General features: G+C 50.1%; 6 protein-coding genes across 6 annotated transcripts; 4 read left to right on the top strand and 2 right to left on the bottom strand.

Annotated features, from left to right (window-relative positions):
• Positions 1-3,979: 3,979 nt before the first annotated feature.
• On the top strand, positions 3,980-5,106 carry TGAM01_v207454 (hypothetical protein; the record flags this gene model as incomplete). The annotated part of the gene is made up of 3 exons (XM_018807979.1): positions 3,980-4,271; positions 4,330-4,765; positions 4,824-5,106. 3 exons carry the CDS (start codon positions 3,980-3,982, stop codon positions 5,104-5,106), a joined length of 1,011 nt encoding a protein of 336 aa, XP_018658756.1.
• Positions 5,107-5,610: 504 nt separating this feature from the next.
• On the bottom strand, positions 5,611-7,065 carry TGAM01_v207453 (hypothetical protein; the record flags this gene model as incomplete). The annotated part of the gene is made up of 4 exons (XM_018807980.2): positions 5,611-6,138; positions 6,197-6,644; positions 6,698-6,825; positions 6,883-7,065. The coding sequence occupies 4 exons, from the start codon at positions 7,063-7,065 to the stop codon at positions 5,611-5,613; spliced, it is 1,287 nt and encodes a 428-aa protein (XP_018658757.1).
• A 2,089-nt stretch (positions 7,066-9,154) lies between these two features.
• Positions 9,155-12,405, bottom strand: TGAM01_v207452 (elongation factor 2; the record flags this gene model as incomplete). The annotated part of the gene is made up of 2 exons (XM_018807981.1): positions 9,155-12,289; positions 12,343-12,405. The coding sequence occupies 2 exons, from the start codon at positions 12,403-12,405 to the stop codon at positions 9,155-9,157; spliced, it is 3,198 nt and encodes a 1,065-aa protein (XP_018658758.1).
• Positions 12,406-13,224: 819 nt separating this feature from the next.
• Positions 13,225-14,813, top strand: TGAM01_v207451 (hypothetical protein; the record flags this gene model as incomplete). Its single annotated transcript, XM_018807982.1, has 3 exons — positions 13,225-13,533; positions 13,614-14,651; positions 14,730-14,813. The coding sequence occupies 3 exons, from the start codon at positions 13,225-13,227 to the stop codon at positions 14,811-14,813; spliced, it is 1,431 nt and encodes a 476-aa protein (XP_018658759.1).
• A 1,049-nt stretch (positions 14,814-15,862) lies between these two features.
• On the top strand, positions 15,863-16,097 carry TGAM01_v207450 (hypothetical protein; the record flags this gene model as incomplete). Its single annotated transcript, XM_024550101.1, has 2 exons — positions 15,863-15,905; positions 16,018-16,097. The coding sequence occupies 2 exons, from the start codon at positions 15,863-15,865 to the stop codon at positions 16,095-16,097; spliced, it is 123 nt and encodes a 40-aa protein (XP_024405189.1).
• A 2,800-nt stretch (positions 16,098-18,897) lies between these two features.
• Positions 18,898-21,416, top strand: TGAM01_v207449 (hypothetical protein; the record flags this gene model as incomplete). Its single annotated transcript, XM_018807983.2, has 3 exons — positions 18,898-19,229; positions 20,287-20,662; positions 20,736-21,416. 3 exons carry the CDS (start codon positions 18,898-18,900, stop codon positions 21,414-21,416), a joined length of 1,389 nt encoding a protein of 462 aa, XP_018658760.2.
• Between the last annotated feature and the right edge of the window lie 99 nt (positions 21,417-21,515).

Below are 21,515 nucleotides of genomic sequence, written 5' to 3'. Positions count from 1 at the left end.
GACGGACGTATAAGCCTATATATACCTTAATGGTTCATACACTTCATACAACTATATACAGCCATTGGCAGTGTTTTCTGCCCTCGTCCAATCGCAGCCTCTCAACTTACACAGCCGCAGTGATTTGTTCAAAACCAGCCATCTCCTCCTCCTCGAGCTGCAACAACAGAGCTGATGGATCAATAGTGGCTGCTCAGCTGCGGCCGGAGCGGCTGCAACCGCAAACTATCGGAGCTGAGACCGGGGTCAGCCCGGCATTGATTGGAGGGCCGCTCCGCCAAGTGGGTTCCAGGGCCTATTGGCGCTTCGGCTCGCATGCGGGAGGAGATCTAGAAGTGCTTCGACCCAGTAGTAGCAGCGGCAGCCAATATTGGGGCTTTGCACACTATTCCTTTCAGCCCTACTGCCAACCCCAAAACGGCCGCCCTGTCAGACGGGGTTCCCTCACTCTGCAATTCGTCTTTGCGATTGGACTGCTTGATGCATTGCCGAGCCTTTAGGATTTGCTCAGCCCTCAACTTTCCCGGTAGATGCTCGTTGGTATTGTCGATCATGGCCGTGTTCCAAAGCTTTGCAGTTGGCAGGAATGTCGGGCATGCCGGCCGAGATTTCGACCAATACGGATTCGAAGCTCCAAAGTTGAGTGTGAGGTGCGTCCAAAAGCACTACTGATACGGAGCCTTGGCACCTTGTTATAGATGGAGTTTTACACAAGTGCTTTCATTCGTTTACCATTTCCCACTACATCTGTATCACTCTTAAATGTGTCGGATATTTCCCAGGTTAACGCATTCACGCAGGTCTTCTCAAGTAGTACATGTATAGAATACGGTATTTGTCACAATGCTTTCAGATACACTCGGCTGGGGTTCGAGCAATTGCATGTAACAAAGTCTGTATTGCAGGAAAAGAAATCCCGACATATACTAGATATTAGGATGTCTCGAATACGCCACATTACAATGAGTACAAAATACAATGAAACAGCAGCACCAGCCATCTCTCTTTCTCTCTCTCTCTTCTTCTTCTTCTTCTTCTTTCTTCTCTTTTTTTGTGGCTATAGCACTACGTGTCCAATTTGGTCTCTTATAACGAATTGATCCCATATTAGCATCTGGTTGTCTTCCAATGTCTGCTACATACAATTGGCCTAATAACTTGGCCTGTCCGGCTCTCCGTGCCTGGCCAAATAAATACTGCTACGTAAGATGAACTTACTTGACCACCCTTTGATCTATTCATCTACGTAAAGTCCGAGATTTTCCTCATCGGAAGTGTTCCGCCCTGATAACAATAGGATACGTACCTATAAATATACTACAGACCAATGAACCAATGGGAAGAAAATTATAAGCCAAGCAATGAACCATTTTTAATAAATCATTCGTACTATAGGACTATGGAGATCATCAGCCACTCGGAGCGACTTACCACATGAGACCTATTATTACAGTCTTCAATCCTGCTTAGGTATCTGGATAGTCGTCAACCAGACGTCATGTTGACTGGATCAGGAACTATGCATCATGCGACGTAACACTACAGCAATCTCGTGGTTACACGTAGACCCTCGGTGAGACTCATCTCGAGCTTCATTTGAAACAGTCTTACTCATACAGATCAGGGCTAGCTGCTCGATACAAGAATTGCTGTAACACGTTGGCTATAAGATAGATTACGTGCATCTGTTCTCGTAAACTCCAAAACAGCTGATGCTTCTGAACAATGTATCAAAGATAGTTAGTCCTTAAAAATATCCTCATAAAGGAAAACACACTCATGTATCTCCATCATAACACCGCCGAGAAGGCACGGATGGATGCCTTTTATCCATAACTATATGTAGTTGAGCTATGACTACCGGTAGACTTCATCATCTTAGTCAATGTTATCTCGGCGGTTCATTTGTCTTACACATGTCCGCTGATGATTTGCAGCAAGATATAGTAATACCTGCAAGGGAAATCAGAGCGTCATCTGATATTACTACAGGTATACATATATGTGAATGCGCTGCATGATCTTTATTACAGTATTAGCACCATAATCCTCACTATTTAAAGGCACTTCCCCCCCTCTTGCAGTTGTAGCTGCCCTTGCCTCCCTCGCCGCCGCGTCACACTGTACGCGCACTATCAACTACTGCGGGCATGATCTTCTGAATCTGGGTAAGTTTGTGTGGAAACGCTGAAAACCTTTCAAGCATGCAACTAAAAAACGGAAAAATCACCATATTCCGACTATGAACGTCAGATTCCATTGCGCTCAGAGCCGCCGGCGAGCCTGTGAACGGCCTGTGGCCTGTACACCAGAAACTCTCTGTTCTATTGCGAAGCCAGAGGAACCATCAGCTTCCTTGCGTATTGCGAATTCGAGTATGTATATGGCGGCGAGGATGAAAGCGACTATTGCTATTACGGATCATTTGACGAAGAAGACAAAACTTCGCCTGCGCCCTCTGGATAGATTACCTTTTGCGGCTTCGGTGAAGCCTTGATGCCAGTAGTCATGTAACTTCAACCATTTGATGGACTTTAATGGCTAGGAGGATGCACAACTGCCCCTGCCGCGAAAGCTTGAAACGGAGGCTACAAATGTATGAAGCAGAGGAAATTTTCGGTCGTTGTATGTAGTTGTCCAGATATTCATTTAGATGGAAAAGTCCAAGTCTATGCGCCCAGTAATCAAAGCTGCTACTGGTTTTATTATTCTGTAGACTATAAATTACTTTTACCTATCTAGCGCTAGGCTCTGGCTTTGACTGGTAACTTTTGAGCGCTCTTGCCGACGAAGCAACTCTGATACCAATAACGTACGGTTTCAATTCTGGCACATATTTTGTCAGGGAAAAGACTCATCAAGCCTTTTCTTCTCTCTATGATCAAGATAAAGACGCAGCAACATTAGCTATCCTCTTGTAGCATCAAGACCCGGCGCATGATATAGATGCTGGCTAAGCTGCCGAGAGGTCCACAAACAAAACGAGGCTCAGCATACAACTCTACGCACACTTATTACAGAGCTAATATCTACAGTAATAGTGCTGCTATTATGCCTGGTTATAAGTGTATATATTCGTCTTGCGGCCTCTATTTGCTTTGCAGACCCCCTGGTTACGATACACGCTTAATAAGCCGTCTCCGATTGCATAGATTTAGTGCCAAGCTAGTCCCAAGCTACACTAGATCCAAGCAAAATAACTGGGTATCAAAAAATCTTTGCCGTTCCTGAAAATAGTCGAATGTCTATATTCCTCCTAATTGCACGTCCATCTTCTTGTCAACTCGATTTTAGCAAACCCCTTGACCGCGAGGTTGCCCTCTTGATATATAAAATATAGATAAATGCCCTCCTTCAGAAATAGACATGTCCCCACCGATGAAAGAATAGGCAAGATCCAACTCCCCAAAAGGGCCAAGTGGATCGATCGACTCATTTTCAACGTTTCGTTGAGCGGAACTTTGTCTTCTTCTCCTATTGCAGAGTCACCAAAACAGCAGGTCTAGAACTAAGATCCCTGAGGAACATTAGTCATTTGCCGCCTTGATTGGCCGGATTCATTGTTCCCAGGCCACTTTAAAGATGAATTACTAATACGGCCAGTGTCGGTGCAATACAAGTCATGTCTGCGATCGTCCTGGTGGATGAATTCGCACCGGCGAAACCCCACTAACAACGATACTAATTTTTCGGTTCAACCGTCCGCCTCGGCAAATGGGTCCTCGCGATTGACGCCATTGTTGATTTTTCTGTTTATATATAAACGTGTGCGTCTGCGTTTCTTGGTTACATAGCAGTAATTGTTTATTGAGAACTTGTAAGGATTGTTTCGTGATATATAAAGAAAAAGTGGCAGGTCTCCTTAAGAGTGATACCACCCAGCCTCAACCTCACGACTTGCAACCGCATTGAAAAGGCCCCCCATACCTAAGAGGCACTACTCCTATATTGTCAGGGGAAAACAGACAGTATAGCAAACATGGCCAGCAACTCCTTCACCCTCGACATCTTCCGAGGCACCCCCGAAGGCGCCCTCGCCCTCGAAACCTCAACCCACACCCTCGGCTACGGCGAAATCTACATCGAAACAACCCACTCCGGCCTCTGCGGCACCGACCTGCACTACCTCGCCCGCGGCGGCATCATCGGCCATGAAGGCGTCGGCGTCGTAAGACAGCTCGGCCCGGGCGTCACAGACGTCAAGGTGGGAGACCGCGTCGGATTCGGATACACTCACAAGGTCTGCGGTACTTGTGACTGCTGCTTAAGCGGTAAGTTATCTATCAGATATTCTCTACCTGACTAGAAAGAACTAACAATTGTTCAAAGGACGTGATCAGTACTGCCCCAACAGAGTAGACTTCAACCGCAACCACGACAAAATGGGCACAATCTCCTCCGGCGTCATCTGGTCCGCCAACATGGTCTTCCCCATCCCCGACGGCTACGACTCCGCCGACGCCGCGCCCCTCCTCTGCGCCGGCTCCACCGTCTTCACCGTCCTCACCGGGCCCGAGGTCAAGTCCACAGACCGCATCGGCATCATGGGTATCGGCGGCCTGGGCCACCTGGCCATCAAGCTCGCCGCCGCCATGGGCCACGAGGTCGTCGTCCTGTCCACCTCTGAGTCTAAACGCCAAGAGGCACTCGACTACGGCGCGACAGAGTTTCACGTCTATGACTCTGAGAAGCCTGCTCCCGAGGGTTTCAAGCCGTTGAACCATTTGCTGCTTTGCGGAAATACTGGAAGCAAAAACTTTAACAAGTAACAACCTCCATCATTATACAGATATCAAGTCTCCTTTGCTAACAAAGAATCGCAGCCTGGTCCAACTCCTCGCCATCAACGGCACAGTATACCCCCTAACCGTCTCCAAGGAGCACGCCCCCGTTGATCTCGTCGGATTGATTGGCCTCGGAGCTTCCATCAAGGGATCCCTCACAGCGTCGCGCCGCACAATCGTTGACCTGCTTCGGTTCGCGTCTCGACATAACATCAAGCCCACAATCGTAAAGTTCCCCATGACACAGGACGGAGTTCAAGATGCTATTGATACTTTGAAAGAAGGGAAAATGAGATACCGCGGAGTGTTGGTTCGCGAGTAAAGTTAAAAAAAAATAAAAAAAATAGAGCGCATCATAACACAAGCCCCCTAAAAGAGTTGATGACGATTTCATTTTTAAGACGACAAGTAACACGATTGAGCGGCGAGATCTAGTCCATTTCATAAGTTCCATACGCTTTTGGTGAATTAGCTATCACCTTCTGTATTTAATATTCACCACCCACAAAAGTAGGTTAGCTGCCTGTATCAAGACTCATATAGACTATGTAAATATACATAAAAACTGAGCATAGGAAACATTATCAAGTTGCACTCGTTTAAATGTTTACTCTCTCACAGCTGTTACGCTTCACAATGCCAATTTTTTCTCATTCATGACAGCAGTGTCATAGAAAACAGAAATTCGTCTGCTCAAAACTAACAATGCTAATTCATCAGCGACCTAATGGCTGGTACCCTGATATCCAACTCCAATCCATATTCCAGTGTCCCAATATTGTACAAACCCCAATGCAACGCTAACAGCAATAACTAAACAGGCAGATCAAATCATCGTCTCATCTGTGTCGCTAGTCTTGCGGCCATAGCGCGGCACATGGAAATGAATATCACTTCCAAAATAATGAGTCCGCTGCTCTGGCTTGTTTGCGTCCTCGTCGTTCGCCCAGCTTCTTGTATAGTTCCCGCAGATATTGCAAGGCCCGTCTGGTGCAACGATGAAGCTTTCTTGAAGCACAGATACTTCGATTTTGCGTTCAATCCACGAGTTTCGGCGTCCCTCTGGCGTAACCTCCTGAACCGATACCTCTACATCCTTCTTGCACATGTCTTCCTCGCTGGGATCGACGACAATGGTGACTTCTGATTCAGCAAGACTGTGCTGCCTCGCTGAGAATCGAGACGAATAAATAAAATCATTGAAGCGGGCATCTTCGATATCCTTTGGGTCTGAAGGATAAGATGGCTCCTGTGGATGGTAAAAGAACTCTGCCAAGCCAACAATAGAGATGAGGACAAAAATTTGCCAAATAGCCAAAAGCTCTGCTGTTCGCTCTACGCCTTGGTTACGATTCTGCAGTCCTAATTAGTTGAAGGCTCTTATAGCGTAAAAAAGTAGAGATGAGACATACCAATACCAGAACAATTGCTCGTGTGAGTGCAACTGCTGTGATAATGAGCCCACACACGAGTATCGTGATCCACTGCAATGTTTCCCACATAGGCTTGCCTCGCCTCAGGGTGATAGGCATAGCCGCCATTGCCAAGTATAGAGTCGTCATCGTATCAAAGCTAAAGTAGGCCATTACCAGCACCGGTGAAGTGGCAGGCTGGCAGTTACGGCTTGTATCCGCATACATTTGCCACATGTTGGACAGCGGGCGGCAGCTTTGTGAGAAGGCTAGCGTCGTTGCCACCCATGTTACAAACAAAAAGCCGAAGCCAAATGACTTGTGAGTCTGTCGTCGGCCAGATTCAGCAGTTTGGCGGATGACGTATGCCAGAAAAGCCGCTTTCAATGTCCACAGGGCTGTAGAGTAAGAGAACCAGTTGTACAAGTAGAGTTTCGATCCGAGTTCCCTGCATCTAGTTAGCATCGCAAATGGCTAATAAAGCAGAAAATGATTAATTACATCAAATGGTATTCATTGCTGTTCGGCTGCGTCCCGATGAAATCGCTTTCCAAGGAAGTCTGGTTGCTCATCCAGTGTGTCGTGGTATTCATCAGGTACGCCAAAACAACGTTGGGAACAAAGAAAATCTTGAGCCTCAGTCAGTATGCTAATGAGCAATACAAAGGAGAAAACGGCGGACGTACTACTCCTGCAACAGCAAGGACATCCTCGAGGCCAAGGTTCTTCCAACCATACTGCCGAAATCGCTTAAAGGATCGCGCAGCTATGCAAATGAAGGCGCTCCCAAATAGAAGGAATATTTGAATTGTCAACGCTTGCGACTTGTCCATCTCGTTTCGATTCATTGTTGTTGCCTCAAAGTCCATGGCAAATGTTTCGTCTTGGGGAGGTATTATCATCATCACCGTGAGCTGTTGTTTGTTACACAAGGCGAGGTCAGAGGTTGGGTAAGAGAAGGAAGAAGCAATTTGCCACCCAGGTGAATCGGGGAAACCTCAGCTTTAATGAAGCTCGGGATCAAGCCATCCAAAAACACAAAAGACAGCCCACCTGCCGCTCCCCCAGCTTTGTCCAGCCTAACTTGACCCACACACAAGGAGGGATCAGCAGCGGCTCTTTGACCCCAGTTCTTGATGTCTCTCATGTGCATCTCGGCCATGCAGCGCCATTGGCAGAGCGGCAGAGCTGCGGTAGCCCAAAGCAACAGGCCCGGTATCCAATCGCCCCGCGTTCAACGGACCGAAAACTCCATGACCAGCAAATGGCATGACTCGCTGGTTTCTGCGCTCCTCTTTGTCGCCGCCATCCTCCGATTCCCTTTGTCCAGCTCCCAGATATGAGTCTCCCACGGCCTTGGCCTGCGCACAGAGCTGAAGTGGCGCGCGAGAGGGGCAGCGCAGGGAGCTGTCAGTGCACAACAGCTAGTAGTTTGTCTCACGCCACCAAGGCCGCCAAAGCGATGGGGTTGGTCTCGTCCAAGGCTGAAGAGTGGATAGCCTTTGCAGTAGCGCTCCGTTTTCCGAGCGCCAGTCGGAAGGCTTGCTGAGGCCCTGCCTCGACCCAGCCCGCTCACCATGCTGCACTAAACATCCCATCAGACTCACTGCTTCGTCGAGATATGCGGGGGAAACCCACTGCTGCTGCTGCTCAGATGAATAGTGCGCCGTCTAGCGCCGAGTCTCGAGCCTTGGATACGACCGATCTCGCTGCAGTTATTGATAGTCGTGATGTTAGCATGGGGAGCTGTGCCCGCAAGATCCCAGAGCAGACGATTACTCAAAGACGCGTCTTGTCATGCTCGCTCTCGGGCGATACTGCACCATGTGCGACCAGGCCACAGGTCAAGGAGAGCTGAACAAAAGAAAGGAAAAGGTAAAACAAAACGAAATTACATGGTTCGATAAGATGGCCGTGGCTGGGCTAGGACCGCGGGCCGTTCTTGCCGCATGCTGTTGGGTCGCAGTGCTTGCCTTGTCTCACTTGCACATGCTTATGCTCATGATAGGCACAGGCAAGAGCGGCAGAGCAGCAAGAGCAAGAGCAAGAGCAGGGGCCGCGAGAAACAAGCAGGAGCGCCTGGTCCAGCAAGGCCTTTCCTCGCCTCCGAATCTTGGCGCTTTTAGGGCGCTGCCGGAATTAGCGCAGAGGCCCCGCCGGCCAGCCTCTACCGCCTGTCTGGGACACACATGAAATTGGCATCCTAATCAAGCCCCCGATGCAAGGCTCAAAGCAAAAATCAGGCGCTTGGACAACAGGCGATGCGCGTCGGCGAATAACGATCGCAGCCCAGCCCCAGAGCAGGTGCACCAAGCAGGATTGGGATTGAATCACATCAAAGAGTTCGAGTTCAAGGTGCATAATGCATAAGCGTGCGTTGGCCACCGCTCTGGCGCAGAATTCGCAGCCCGCTCTGCTCTCGCATGTACGGATCAGCTTCAATCCAGTCAGGGATCCCCCGGCCTTGAGGCAGGAAAAGAGGCAGCCTCGACGCAGTCATCCGCTCACCGAGCCACGGCGTCGTCTGGATCAACCAAAAAAACACTCGTGATCAGACCTAGGCGTGGCAAACTATTTACACAATTTGGGACTGCTCTAGACTCTCCATCGGAGCATAAAGATGGCCTGGAGCTTGGAGATCGCCGCGGCTGGGCTTACATCTAAGCCTTTGCGAGATCCGCCAAGTGCGCTATAGAGGCTAGATGCTAGATCGCTGTCCAATGGCTTTCGCTCGCCGTGGCTGTCGGCACTCGTTAGTGGAGAAGGGCCTTGCAGAGTCAGTTCTTGAGCTAAAGCCTCAGCCCAGAGGGCTGGATCTCCCCAAAATCAAGGCAAGGCAGTGTGGCAGAGAAAGCCAGAGTCAGGTCATGTTTGTTTTTACGCTTGTCTCTTGGCTTCATCTATCGGTCTATACAGCGCTAAAGATAAGTAAACACCTAACTGTCAGTGCTGTGGCCTCTACCTCTTGAGCGTCTTCTGCTTCTCCGCATCTCTGGCCACGGTCCTACCCTCCACCAGCAGGCCCTTCTTCTTCCGCACGCCATCCATGTACCGCTTCGCTACATTTTCCTTATCCGCCAATTCTCCGAGGTCCTCCAGGTCGTCCTCGGTAAACGGCACCCAGAACGGATCTTCGTCCAGGATCTCAAATCCCGCGAAAATCAGCTGCGGCTGGGCCGCTCCGCTAGTCCGCTTGCGCATCTCGTCTGCAAAGCCAAAGCTCTCAGCTACCGGCAGCATGGCTTGGATGGTGAAGAACGGTGTTCCCTCTTTCATTGCCTCTGATACCACGCGACCTCTGCGGCGGGTAAGCACGTCGTAGACGCGTCCCAATACCTCTGTAGAAGTCTGAATTTCAACCGTGTACATTGCGAGCATGAGTCGCGGAGACCAGTCCAGGAAGGCTGCTCGTAGTGACGATTGGAACGCCTTGATGACCTCTCCCGTAAGCCTGTTCAATTTATCACGAGCAGATGTATCGTCTTCTGAAAGGTTCAAAGAAACGTCCTCAATGAAGACGGCAACGCCCTGCATGGGCTCATTGCACAATGGTCCCTGTGCCGTTCCTAGCTGGAAAGCATATGTGATTTTATCGGAGAGATGGCTGGGATTGAGCTTGTCGTCAGACCCAGGTATCGCATCAGGCGCCTTGGCTGCAGCAAAGATTTTCGGAAGAATGCCATCTTTGGTAGCATCTATGAGAAGATTGGGGCCTGTCCGCCTCGGTCCAAAGCCAGCAATTCGATCTACCAGGCCTTTCCATCCTTCGCGGCCCTTTCCAGTCTCCAGCTCTTTCTGTAGCTGCGTCTTTAGCTCTTCCACTGATAGGGCTGCGCCAGCAGTAAGCTCGGTGTCTGCCTCGATGGCTTCCTCGTTGCTCTCTTCCCCTTCCTCCTCTACCAACTTTCGTACATTGTACAGGCGTTTGATTGCATCGCCATTCTTGAGCAAGAATTCTGTGACATTCGTAGGTAGTGGCTGGACACGTAGAGTCAAGTTTACTTGCTTGGAGCTCGTAGAAGACACAATGGTTCCACGGCCAAGCTCCTTGTTAGCAGGAGGACGCATCTCCTCTGCCTTGACAATCGTCTCTCTGTACGGAACAATGGGTGCACCAGCCTGGATATCGCATCGCGCAAACCTTTCCTTCAGATCCAAGAGACATCTCTCGAGGTGAAGTTCGCCAGCAGTCAGTAAAACGTGCTCTCCGCTAGCAAACTGCTCGTACTCTGCACAGGGGTCGCTCTGCACAAGCAGATGCAGGCCCTGGATCATTTTGTCGAGATCAGCTGGGTTGACGGGCTCGAGTGCAACACGCACGATTGGCTTTCCGGCCAGGCTGATGCCCGCCAAATTGACAGCTCCTTCGAGTGTGCTGCAGAGAGTTCCTGATTTGAGAATCTTGCCTTCCAGGCCTCCGATGCCAAAAACAACGCCGGCGGGTACGCTGTTTAGCGCTTCCAGACTTCTTCCCATGAACATGTACAGAGATTTTACAGTAATTTGCTGAGGCTCAGGATCTGCGTGAGGGTTGGCTGGTGACCACTTGGGTGGGATGACATATAATGTGTCTCCCACGGAGAGAGTTCCCGAAAAGATTCTGGCAAAGCCAATCAAGTGCTCCGGGTCAATCTTTTCTTCCTCAGCAGCTGGTGTGATATCGTCGATGTTGACAGTCTCCAGCGCCTGGGTCATCATATCCTCCTCACTCGGGTTGTTAGCAGCCGCCAAAGCAGCAGCCGCTGCACGCTTCTGCCGAGCCAATTCCCTCGCCTCCTCTCCAGTCATTTGGCCGGTGCGCCTCTTATTTTCAGGCAGTTCGCTTTCGGGAATAGAAACCATCTTGCTGACGTATGCGACGACGGGGTCTGACTTGTCGGTTCTGAAAGAGACCATGGCGTCTCGGACAGACTTGTTAATGAACTGGGCATCTGGAGATTCGTCGATGACATCAGGCAGTCTCTCGGCCTGTGCTGTAGGGGGTGATGGGAGCGATTCAATCACGGAGACCAATAAGGCGGTTGAAAGCGGGAGCCAGGAAGCGAATACTGTGGTCAGTAAAAGTCGGGGGTCTCGGGCTCGAAGGATGTGAGGTGCAATTGTGATGTTGAGTGACTTTGTGACTTTTTCGAGGAGCGCCGGGTCTCCTCTGCCTCCATCGGCGCCAATAGTAGCTTGGTACACGGTCCAGACAGGTTCAAGAACCAACTGGACGAACATGGGCTTAAGGTTACGGCCCTTAAGATGTTTCTGCCCCAGCACCTTCTTCGTCTTGGGATCCAGGTAAAAGTTGCCCCATAGACATCTTTCCATGATGCCTCGCTTAATTCCCAGCTTTTTTTCGTACAGGCTTGCAAATTGCCTGCAGGTAAACGCCCAGCCATCAATAGCGCTGCTGAAAATGACATTGTTCTTCTCTGGAGCGAAATATAAATCTTCATCATCGAGTTCTTCAAACTGAAGGTCTCCTGAAATTTCGCTGGCCGTATCGCTGGCCGTCGAAGCCTTGGTTGCGGCTGTGGCATTTACACGCTCCTCCATCCTCTCTCTCCAGTTGAGATCTTCTTCCATACGTTCGCCCTGGAAGAAGCTGCCCAGGACTGCATTGACCTGCTCTAAAAGTTTGCTTAAGTGGACATATGCCTCTTGAGGTGTCATTTTGAGCTCTGTAACAAGTCTGTCGATCTTGTTAATGACCAGGAGTGGCTTGAGCTTTTCGATCCAGCTCTGTCTAAGAACGGTCACGGTCTGACTGCAAACTCCTTCGACGGCATCCACCAGCACGACGGCGCCGTCACATAATCTTGAGGCGGTGGACACCTCGCTGCTAAAGTCAATGTGGCCCGGTGAATCGATGAGATTAATCAAGTACTCCTTCGCCTCAGGGGTAGCGTCGGGAGCAGATCGTCTTAGCATGGAGAAGTAGAGTGAGATGGCGGACGACTCCATGGTGATACCTCGAGTCTGCTCATCGGGTCTCGAGTCCAGGTAGCGGATCTTGCCGGCCAACTTGGGAGATATGATGCCGTTGGTGGCCAGTAGAGCATCTGTTAATGAAGTTTTGCCATGATCCACGTGAGCCAGAATGCAAATCTGGGTTGATATTAAATGCACGACCTCTGTCAGAGAAGGGAGGAGTCGCTTACATTTCGGACATCTTGCGACTGCTTCTGCAAGCTGGCCAGCTTTTCTGGAGTCACAACCGGCATGATGGGTAGATGAACTTGTGAGATGGATAAAAAGTAACCAGTAAAAGTACAGATGAGAAAACAAGTGCTGAAGTGAATGAAAGAGGCGGGATGTTTGGTGATGCTCGCTGCTCTTTGGCTTGTCTGAGAAAAAGCAGATCGATTAGATCGTGTCCGCAACCCCAGCTTTCTATACGACGCCGCGTCGATTCGCTTGTATCCTAGAAGTGGCTCAAAATGTTTAAGAGGCAGTGACACTTAGCAGTCCTTGCTCATTGTCTATGACTCTTTGTAAGAGTCACAGTATTAGGAAGCGGCAGGGATTGCTTGGGCTCGCAAGTTTTGCAACGTGCTTATTAATGATTCGGAAGGCCACCAGCGTAGCTCTTGGTTCCAAGTTAGCCTCAAGTGGGTTGCAAATTATTGAATGCAGCAGTAAAAGCTTGCCACTGTGTTTCGATTTAACAAAACTTTGCCATATGGAGCTACAGGAAAAAAAAACAATGCTGCCCCTCAGCCAAGTCTTTTTGACCCCTCTGTATCATCATCGTCCATTTTGCCTTTTGCCAGGTACCTCGATCTCGGTACCTGTAGCTGCCCCGCCTCAAATCTTTTAGATGGCTATCGGCCACCTAGCCCCCATATATGCATATTACATTCAGCAAAGCGGCAATTTACCCATCGCTTAAATCTCACATGCGCTTAGCGATGCACCAAGCCCTAACCAGTCACGAAGGCAAAATTCGTGAGAGCGTCAAGCCCCTCCCGCGCAAGGCGTAGAAAAAATTGCTGCCCCTCTCACCCCCAGCCTCGACAAGATCTCACGACGGGCCACACAATATGGCGACGTACCAGAACGGAGGGGCCCCGGCCCGCGCGATTGCTGACGACAGCGACGTCGAGGAGGAAGCCTTGGTGGCCGAATACAAGGAGCACGTCCAGTACGAAGACGGCGACGAGCTCAGCCAGACGACGTCGCTCAACCTGGCCCAGCAGACCGACGATATCCAGTCCCGCCTCCTGCAGGCCGCCCAGCCCCTGGACTTCTCAGCACCCTTGGAGGTCAAGTTCCAGAGCTACGACGCCTACTGCAGCTTGTTCCACTACATTTTGAACTCGGATGGCCCTGTTGATCTCGAGCCCCCTTCGGTGCGTGTGACTTGATGCGGACTTGCTCTCTCGATTGTAAAAAGTTTCCACGGCTAACGCTCGATATGATGAAATTATAGTACTACTGGGCCTGGGATGTCATTGATGAGTTCATCTACCAATTCAACTCTTTCAGCTCTTACCGAAGCCGAATCGCGAGACAGGCCAACAATGAGGAGGAGATTGGGATCCTGCGCGAGAACCCCAACACCTGGGGCTGCTACAGCGTCCTCAACGTCCTCTACTCGCTGATCCAGCGATCTCAGATCACTGAGCAGCTCGGAGCCATGAAGCGTAACGAGGATCCCATGGCCGTTGCCGGCGAGTACGGCTCTAAGAACCTGTATCGCATGCTGGGATACTTCTCCATCATCGGTCTTCTGCGCGTTCACTGCTTGCTGGGAGATTTTGCCCTGGCTCTCAAGACGCTCGATGACATTGAGCTCAACAAGAAGGCCATGTTCGCCCGTGTCATGGCGGCTCACTTCACGACCTACTACTATGTCGGTTTCTCCTACATGATGATGCACCGATACGCCGATGCCATCCGCATGTTCTCCCACATCTTGATCTACGTCTCAAGGACCAAGAACTTCCAGAAGAACGCCCAGTTCGACTCCATCACCAAGAAGAACGAGCAGATGTATGCTCTGATTGCCATCTGCGTGGCTTTCCACCCCACCAGACTGGATGACACCATCCACAGCGCCCTGCGCGAGAAGTACGGCGACCAGCTGCTTAAGATGCAGCGTGGCGGCCCCGAGTCGCTGCCCATCTTTGAGGAGTTGTTCCGCACCGCCTGCCCCAAGTTCATCTCCCCCGTCCCTCCGGACTTTGATAACCCCGAGTCCAACATCGACCCCGTGGAGCACCACCTGGCCATCTTCATGGACGAGGTCAAGACCAACATGTACAGCCCCACCATCAAGTCTTACCTCCGACTCTACACCACCATGGACCTCACCAAGCTCGCTGGCTTCCTCGAGGTGAAGCCCGATGAGCTACGATCCTGGCTCCTGGTCACCAAGCAGCGCACCAAGCAGCTGCGATGGCAGGACCAGGGTCTCCTGGACGGTGAGCTAGTCAACGTCAGCGACCTTGACTACGCTCTCCAGGGAGTACGTTTCCCTCTCCTATTGTTTCATTGACGAACTATTCTCTTGCGTCATAGATTTTTACTAACATTTTTTTTACAGGACCTCATTCACATCTCAGAGGCCAAGGTTGGCCGAAAGTTGGTTGACTGGTATCTCCGCAACCTGGCTCGCACCTACAACTAAAGCGAGCAGACGGATAAGTCGAGCTACCCTTCACGCGGTAGGAAGAAAATGCCGCCGGCCTAGCACTAAAAGTAATGTGCGATGTCCGGTTGTGTGTAAATTCCCTCTTTGCCAAAATGTACGCTGGTATGACTAGAAAATGATGCCACGCGTGGCAAAAACTACGGAAATTGTTGAAGGGAAGATGGGGCGGGTATACTGGATCAACAACTGGCCGGTTGCATGGCTATGGCGTCACGGAGTTGGTTGGAACTCGTATGAGGGCACGAGATTTGCTCGGAAGTGGCCCTGGGGAGGTGGAATACAAATCTTGAGGCAGAAATATCTTTGTAGAGTGTTTATAATGTTGATGTGGAATTACGGCTGAGAATAAAAGAAAGGCATGATTCAAATTCATGATTTACAGGCTGATCTTTGAAGCTGCGAGTGATGCAATAAGCTGGCATGCCGTCTCAGCATCCCAAGGTCCATAACCACAATGCAGGGAGAATTCATGCCCAAGGCTATGAGTCAAAGCCACTGACAATGGCATCTGCGAAACAGCGCTAGCGTACACAGCCTGGATGGAAGAAGCACGTTGGATTTGACTTTACTAAGAAGCTGAGCTGGTTGGCTTTCTTTGTTAGTGGCTTTGAACACGTCCTAGTGAGACAAACAAGAAAGCGTGGCACCATGACCTAAGCTTCTCCCGGTAACTGCGAACCATCAGCTTGGAGCTAGAGAATTAAGTTGAAGGAATACTACGGAATACTACGGTGCTATGTGCTACAGGCTTTAAGGTTTTGGGGCTAGCTAGGGCTGAAAAGGGGTGGTGATGGGGTTTGGATGTTGGATTCTGTGAAGGCGGCGGGCAAAAAAGGGAGAGAGTCAGGTGAGCAGTGGCACGGGGCTAGGAATGGCCCCCTTGCTGGGCGGGAGATGACACGAGCGAGCGAGCTTTGATATGGCTTGCCTTGCATATAGAATACGTAAACTAATGCTGTTGCTATTGTGTTTTACACCTTGCTTGTGGTAGCGCTAGGTGGCTGTGATGGTTGAAGTGAGAGGAGATGTGCCTCGATACTACTCTGTATAGACGCCAAGCCAACCGTGGTAAGTGCTCGGACGGCAGCAGGTGATTTATAAACCTATATCTCGGGAAGTTTCCGTCATCAAGCTGAGATATACTGTGAAAGAAAAGAGCAACTAAAAGGCCCCCAAATAGATCAGCTCGGAAAACATCCTACACGCATCATCAAACGTGTCAATGCTAAAAAAGCTGCGGCCTTGGCATCCCCAGCCTAGACCAACAGAAGGTTGGTGTATGTGACTGCAGGCTGTAGCTGCATCAAGAACGAGGGTTACACCGGAGCTTGAAATGGTGGTGGCGTTGTTAGAGAAAAAGAATGAGGTTCTCCGTATGTCCTTATTGGTTTACCTCTTTCTTCAGCAGGGTAATGGCATAATGAATCCTTGTTGTTGGGGAGAATGAGGGGGACGAAAGCCAAGCTTCTTGGCGCTCAAGCTATGATTTGTACGGAACGGCATTTCCCATTGACAAGTGTTGATTTTGATTCGGAGACTTGTGCGCGCGGTATTGGTGTCATTGGCTGAATGTGCCAAGCTCTATCCCCATGTGGACATGTTACCATTACTCGATGTGGTGATGCCCCCGTATCTAAGCTCTGCCGACCGATGGAGCGGCACGGGAGGCCTGGATATTGCTTCTTACTGAGTTGGGCGATTCTTGGGGAATCTATTTCGGTGGCGGTAGCAGTCATATAATCTTGCCAATATCAACACTATTTATTTCTCCGGTGGCCTTGAATGCTACGGTGCTATCGACGGACTCCGCATTTAAGCCGCTTTTCACCTTGTTTTTCAATTTAACAAAATATTTCGCCATTTTCTTATCTTGTTCATCCTATTTCTCGTCTCTGGATTATAATTCGTGCTGTTGTTAGCTTGGCTTCACTGCAGCCATCTTGCGCAGTGGCTACAAAATACAGTTGGGACGCTGCCCAACCAACCATATATTCTGTCTCAGAGACAGTCCACTTGCTGCACGATACCAGTCGCACTCACAATACGGCAGCATATTGGGCATTTGATCACATTAAAAACACCGTGGCGTCTTGTCCTCTATCTGACGCTCCTACTCACCGCCATTGCATCGCCACGATTCACACCGGTTTCTTCGGAGAGCCGTTCCGGGTATTAGTGTTCGCCTTTCCGCCCGATTTTGGAGGCCTCGACCTGCGTTATCATCGTTCCGGCATAAAGGTGCTAAACACCAAATACCATCCGCCTGTTCCGATTTATCACCGCCAACGAAGCACAGAAAACAATTGAATAGCCAATTGAGAAGAAAAAGATATACCGGTGAAGAGCAGCAAGTCAGATCTACTATCGACAAGCTCCCAGACACGAGTGGAGCAAAAGCTGCCATAAAGCGGAGGCAAAGAGGAGTCTTTTCTGCCTCGAGCTCTTGACTTGATCAGTGCGCGGCACCCAGACCAGACCCTCGGTCCTGCGCCCGCCAACTCAATATTCCGGCGGCACCATCACATGGCAGCTTCTTGATACCTCCTTTTCTTGCACCGCCAGAAAGTCGCTGTTACTATATTTTAGCGATCAATCAGCTGAAGAGGCTGCTGCTGATTCCCTCCCTCCCGCACTGTCGCCATCGCTAGAACCACGCCGTCCCGAGCAGTGCCGCCGGCGAATCGACTCGACTCAAGACCCCTCGTGGCTTCATCGTCGCTGCTGCTACAAGCTACAAGCTACAAGCTACAACAGCTACCTTTTCCCCTCCAATTCCAGGCACCGTTTGCGGGGTGGTTCATCTAAGTCGGAAGCGGAAGAGACGTACCGCTATCATCGACTTTTTTTTTTTTTTTTGGGAAAAAGGAAGAAGCAAGGTACAAAGACAGAAGAGGCACACCACCCTAGCCCTAAATAGGGACAGAACTGAGATATTCGACGGCGCAACAAAAAAAAATTAGAGGCGCTGCTTGTTTTTATGCTTGTCTTGCCCTGTTGCAACATCGACGATCCGTGCCTTTTTGGCTACTACTTTTCTTTTCCCCTGTGCAGAGAGAAAGTTGAAGTGAACGAGGCAACATCTGCTGCGGGTTTCAACAGTTGCTGACAGGGCGATAAGACACTCTGGCCAGACTGACTTTGCGTGCTGCTGCCTATTACTTGCCTTTTGCCTCTATCCTCCCATCTTCATCTACTGGTTTATATGAGATATCTGAGAAGGATAAGCTTGGAGCCAGATATCTAGCGAGTGCACCCGTCCATACTTTCAAACTGCTCACATTATTTTACTGTTCATTTTCTTTCTTCTTTCCGGCACGTTTCACGCCGACCAACAACGCCAGGCAAGGGCTTGTCTCGCAACCGCAGCTTCCCTTGTTCTCATTCCAACTCCCTTCTCCTGCCGCACTTCCGTCCTTCACATTTTCTCTCTCCCTTTTCACTCGTTTGAAGTGGGAAAGTCTCATCCAGGGTCTCATCCACCTGCCTCGCTTCCCACTCTGACGCTCATCGTGTCCCAATCTCGGAGTCCACCCTGCACCTTCCCGCAAATCCCGTCTGCCGTGCTGCGCCAGCTCGGCATCTCAGTGCCGGGCCGTCGAGATTGTGTCTCGCCTGGATAGCGGTCCTCTTTTATTATTCTATCCAGATCTCAACCGGAACGGCCAAACCAGGATATTCATAAAGGCTCAGCATCTTTCCTCTCCGGATTTCATTTTTGACTCTCTCTCCTCTTCTTCCTTTTCATTCTTTACGAATAAACCCTTTACGTGCTTTGCGTTTTTTTGTTCTTCAAATCAACCACCTGGGACGAAGGGTCTTGTTTTAACCAAGCCAAGCGCATATACACGCACCTTGATTGCTTTTGCATTGTATTTGTTTTTTTACGACTTCGTTTTTCAGCTACCGGAATCTTTCGCTTGGTTATCGATTTAGTCCTTATTATATCCATTCTTCAGTTGCCGTGAACAGCGAGTGAGCCACCGAGCCGAGCCAGCTTATACAAATCACAAATACTAACATTGGGCATTGCCACAGGGAAAACAAGTAAACCTTTTCCATCATGCAGTCTCCAAGGTCTCCTCTTCCAGCTTCCGACTCGGACGTCTCCCCAGCGTCGATGGTGCCGTCGAAGCAGTCTCAAGAGGAGTATTTCCCCCCGTCAGACGCCAGCGGCAGCCAGAATTCGGTGCCTCTCACTTTCAGTGTTAGCGACGCTTCTTCGCGACGACAATCGAAACTCAGCTTCGCCACTGCGCTACCAAAACCAGACGGAGCCCCGTTGAATAAGACCTCATCAGGGTCGTCAGTCACCAAGCGGCGTCCCCTAGGCGTGCAGAAACGGTCTTCTGACGGTCCCAAAGCGCGTCCTCCGTCTCCTCCACCACACACCAGGTAAGCCATACGGCATTTTTATATTCTCTTCTCTTTCTCTTTGTCCTCCTTTACACACATCTATCCTCGTTTATGTGCTTCTCTACCTCCCAATTCGGATCTTGTCTTCCCTAGAACGGCAATACGGCAAATGTCGAGTGGTGTCATGGTGATTCAAGGGCGCGGCTCTCAGACATTGTGCTCAGTGAGATGGACTGTCTCCAGCTTCAGAGACACACTTGTGCTTCTCCGGGCCTTCTTGGCTCCTGCTCTCGGCACCAAATTGCCGGCCAAGGGTTGACAATGCAATTCTCTCAACATCATCTTCCAAAGCAGCCGTTGGTGTGCAGTGTTGCCGGTAAAACTCTCTTCTGGGACCATTTGCCGTTCATTTTAGAGCCAGACACTATCGATGTGGGCCGAAAAGGCTTCGATCTTTACGCTAGCGGCACTCTCAGGTACCATCATGGGGACTTCAAAGCTACTCTTTCTTGCCGCGGGGCTTGGCAGAGAACAGCAAGTACGGTGTCTCGAGAGAGCAGCATCGATTTGCTTGATGTGGCCAAGTTGAGAGCTTTAGTGTCACCAATCCCGTTCACGTGTTCCTGTGTTATACCATGGCCCCGTCAGCTATGGTTGGATACCGTCACCAGTTCTTCCACCATGCTCATTTCAAGTGCGAACAAGCCTTCTGCAATGCACAAGTGATCCTTAGCACCAAGGATAAAGGCAACAATTGTCCGCCCCACTAGATTCTCTTCATGGCTATTTCCTCTTTCCTCGCTAGGAGGCACCCTAAATTTGTGTCATGCAATCATCCGAGCCATCTCAGCTCAAGCCTCTCGCATGCCTCGTGCCTGGCACATACATGTTTCTCTTACTGGCTGCTCTTAAGACTGCGCGTTATGCCTCATAACATCTTATCTGCCAGTCTCTTGTATCTTTTCTCCCTTTCCCCTTGATTTCTTCTTTCTCGGGTTATATGGTCCATGTGCTTTGTTGATATCAACTTGTTTTCCCCTCAAAGCCTTGATTATGCAATGGTAATGACAATGCTAACCTCGCAACCACGCCACAGATTTGAGCGCCACGTTGGCTTCGACAATGTGCCCATCGGTGAATCATCCAAAAAAGTTCCCTCGTCAGTTGTGCTCACTGTGAAGCACAATGGATACCAGCCGCGTCGAAGATCACGAACATTCATGGTTGGCATCGACGAGAATCCATACTCGGAGTATGCTGTCCAATGGTTGTTGGATGAGCTTGTCGATGACGGCGACGAGATCATTTGCGTACGCGTGATCGAAAAAGACATGAGACTCACCGAGAAATCATATTACACCGATGCACAGCAAGTCATGGATAGCATCATGGCAAAGAACGGTAGTAACCGAGCCGTTGCTTTCATTCTGGAGTACGCCGTGGGCAAACTACATTCTACCTTTCAGTCGTTAGTAAGTAACTATGATTATCTTTTTTCCCCCATTTTTTGATACCCATATATCCTAACCATCTACAAAAATCCAGATCCAGCTCTATCAACCAGCCATGCTCATTGTAGGCACCCGAGGGCGATCTCTTGGTGGCCTCCAAGGACTCGTCAATAATCGCAACTCATTTTCCAAGTACTGTCTGCAGTACTCTCCCGTACCTGTCGTCGTCGTAAGGCCCAGCGAGAAACGAAACAAGAAAAAGGCAAAACGTACGAACGATAACTCGCGACAGACATATGTCAGCATGCTAGCCGCCACTCACGGTAAACATGAAGCCGATAGTGAGAGTAGTAGTACCTACGAACTGGAGGTCCAAATATCACCCGACGAGGAGGCGCACCAGGTAGCACAGGTTTTGGGACTGCCTGCTAAATTCGACCCAACCATTAAGCCTCACCACGAGCCTGTGCCGTTGAGGTCAAAATCCCCCGACGCTGCGCCCGGTCCCCGAACTAGTATTGCGCGTCGCGTCGTCTCTGATCCGATGCCTTCTAGTGCTCCTCCCAGCGCTCCCAATAGTGAGGACGAAGAGGATGACGAAGAAGACGAGTTCGAGGTCATGACGGGAGCCGAGGCACTGGATCAACAGCAGAAGCTAGACCAGCTTCACAAAATGGAGGCTAGTGAGGCAGCTGCCCTAAGGCATGGTATAAAGGCGGAGGAGGACGACGAAGAGGATGAGGCCCAGGGGCGAAATTCTGAGAGTACATCGTAGAAGATGCTCACCGTTCCAGGCAGTGCCTCCGGGCCCCAAGGCATGAAGAGCACGGAAAGGGGCGCTGACACAGCGGCTACAGAATTGAGAGGTGGCGAC

The sequence above is a fragment of the Trichoderma gamsii genome, assembly GCF_001481775.2.
Source record: "Trichoderma gamsii strain T6085 chromosome Unknown Scaffold_27.2, whole genome shotgun sequence".
Lineage (NCBI taxonomy): Eukaryota > Fungi > Ascomycota > Sordariomycetes > Hypocreales > Hypocreaceae > Trichoderma > Trichoderma gamsii.
Note: the sequence above shows the minus strand (reverse complement) of the source record. Positions and strands in the feature narration are given on the sequence as shown.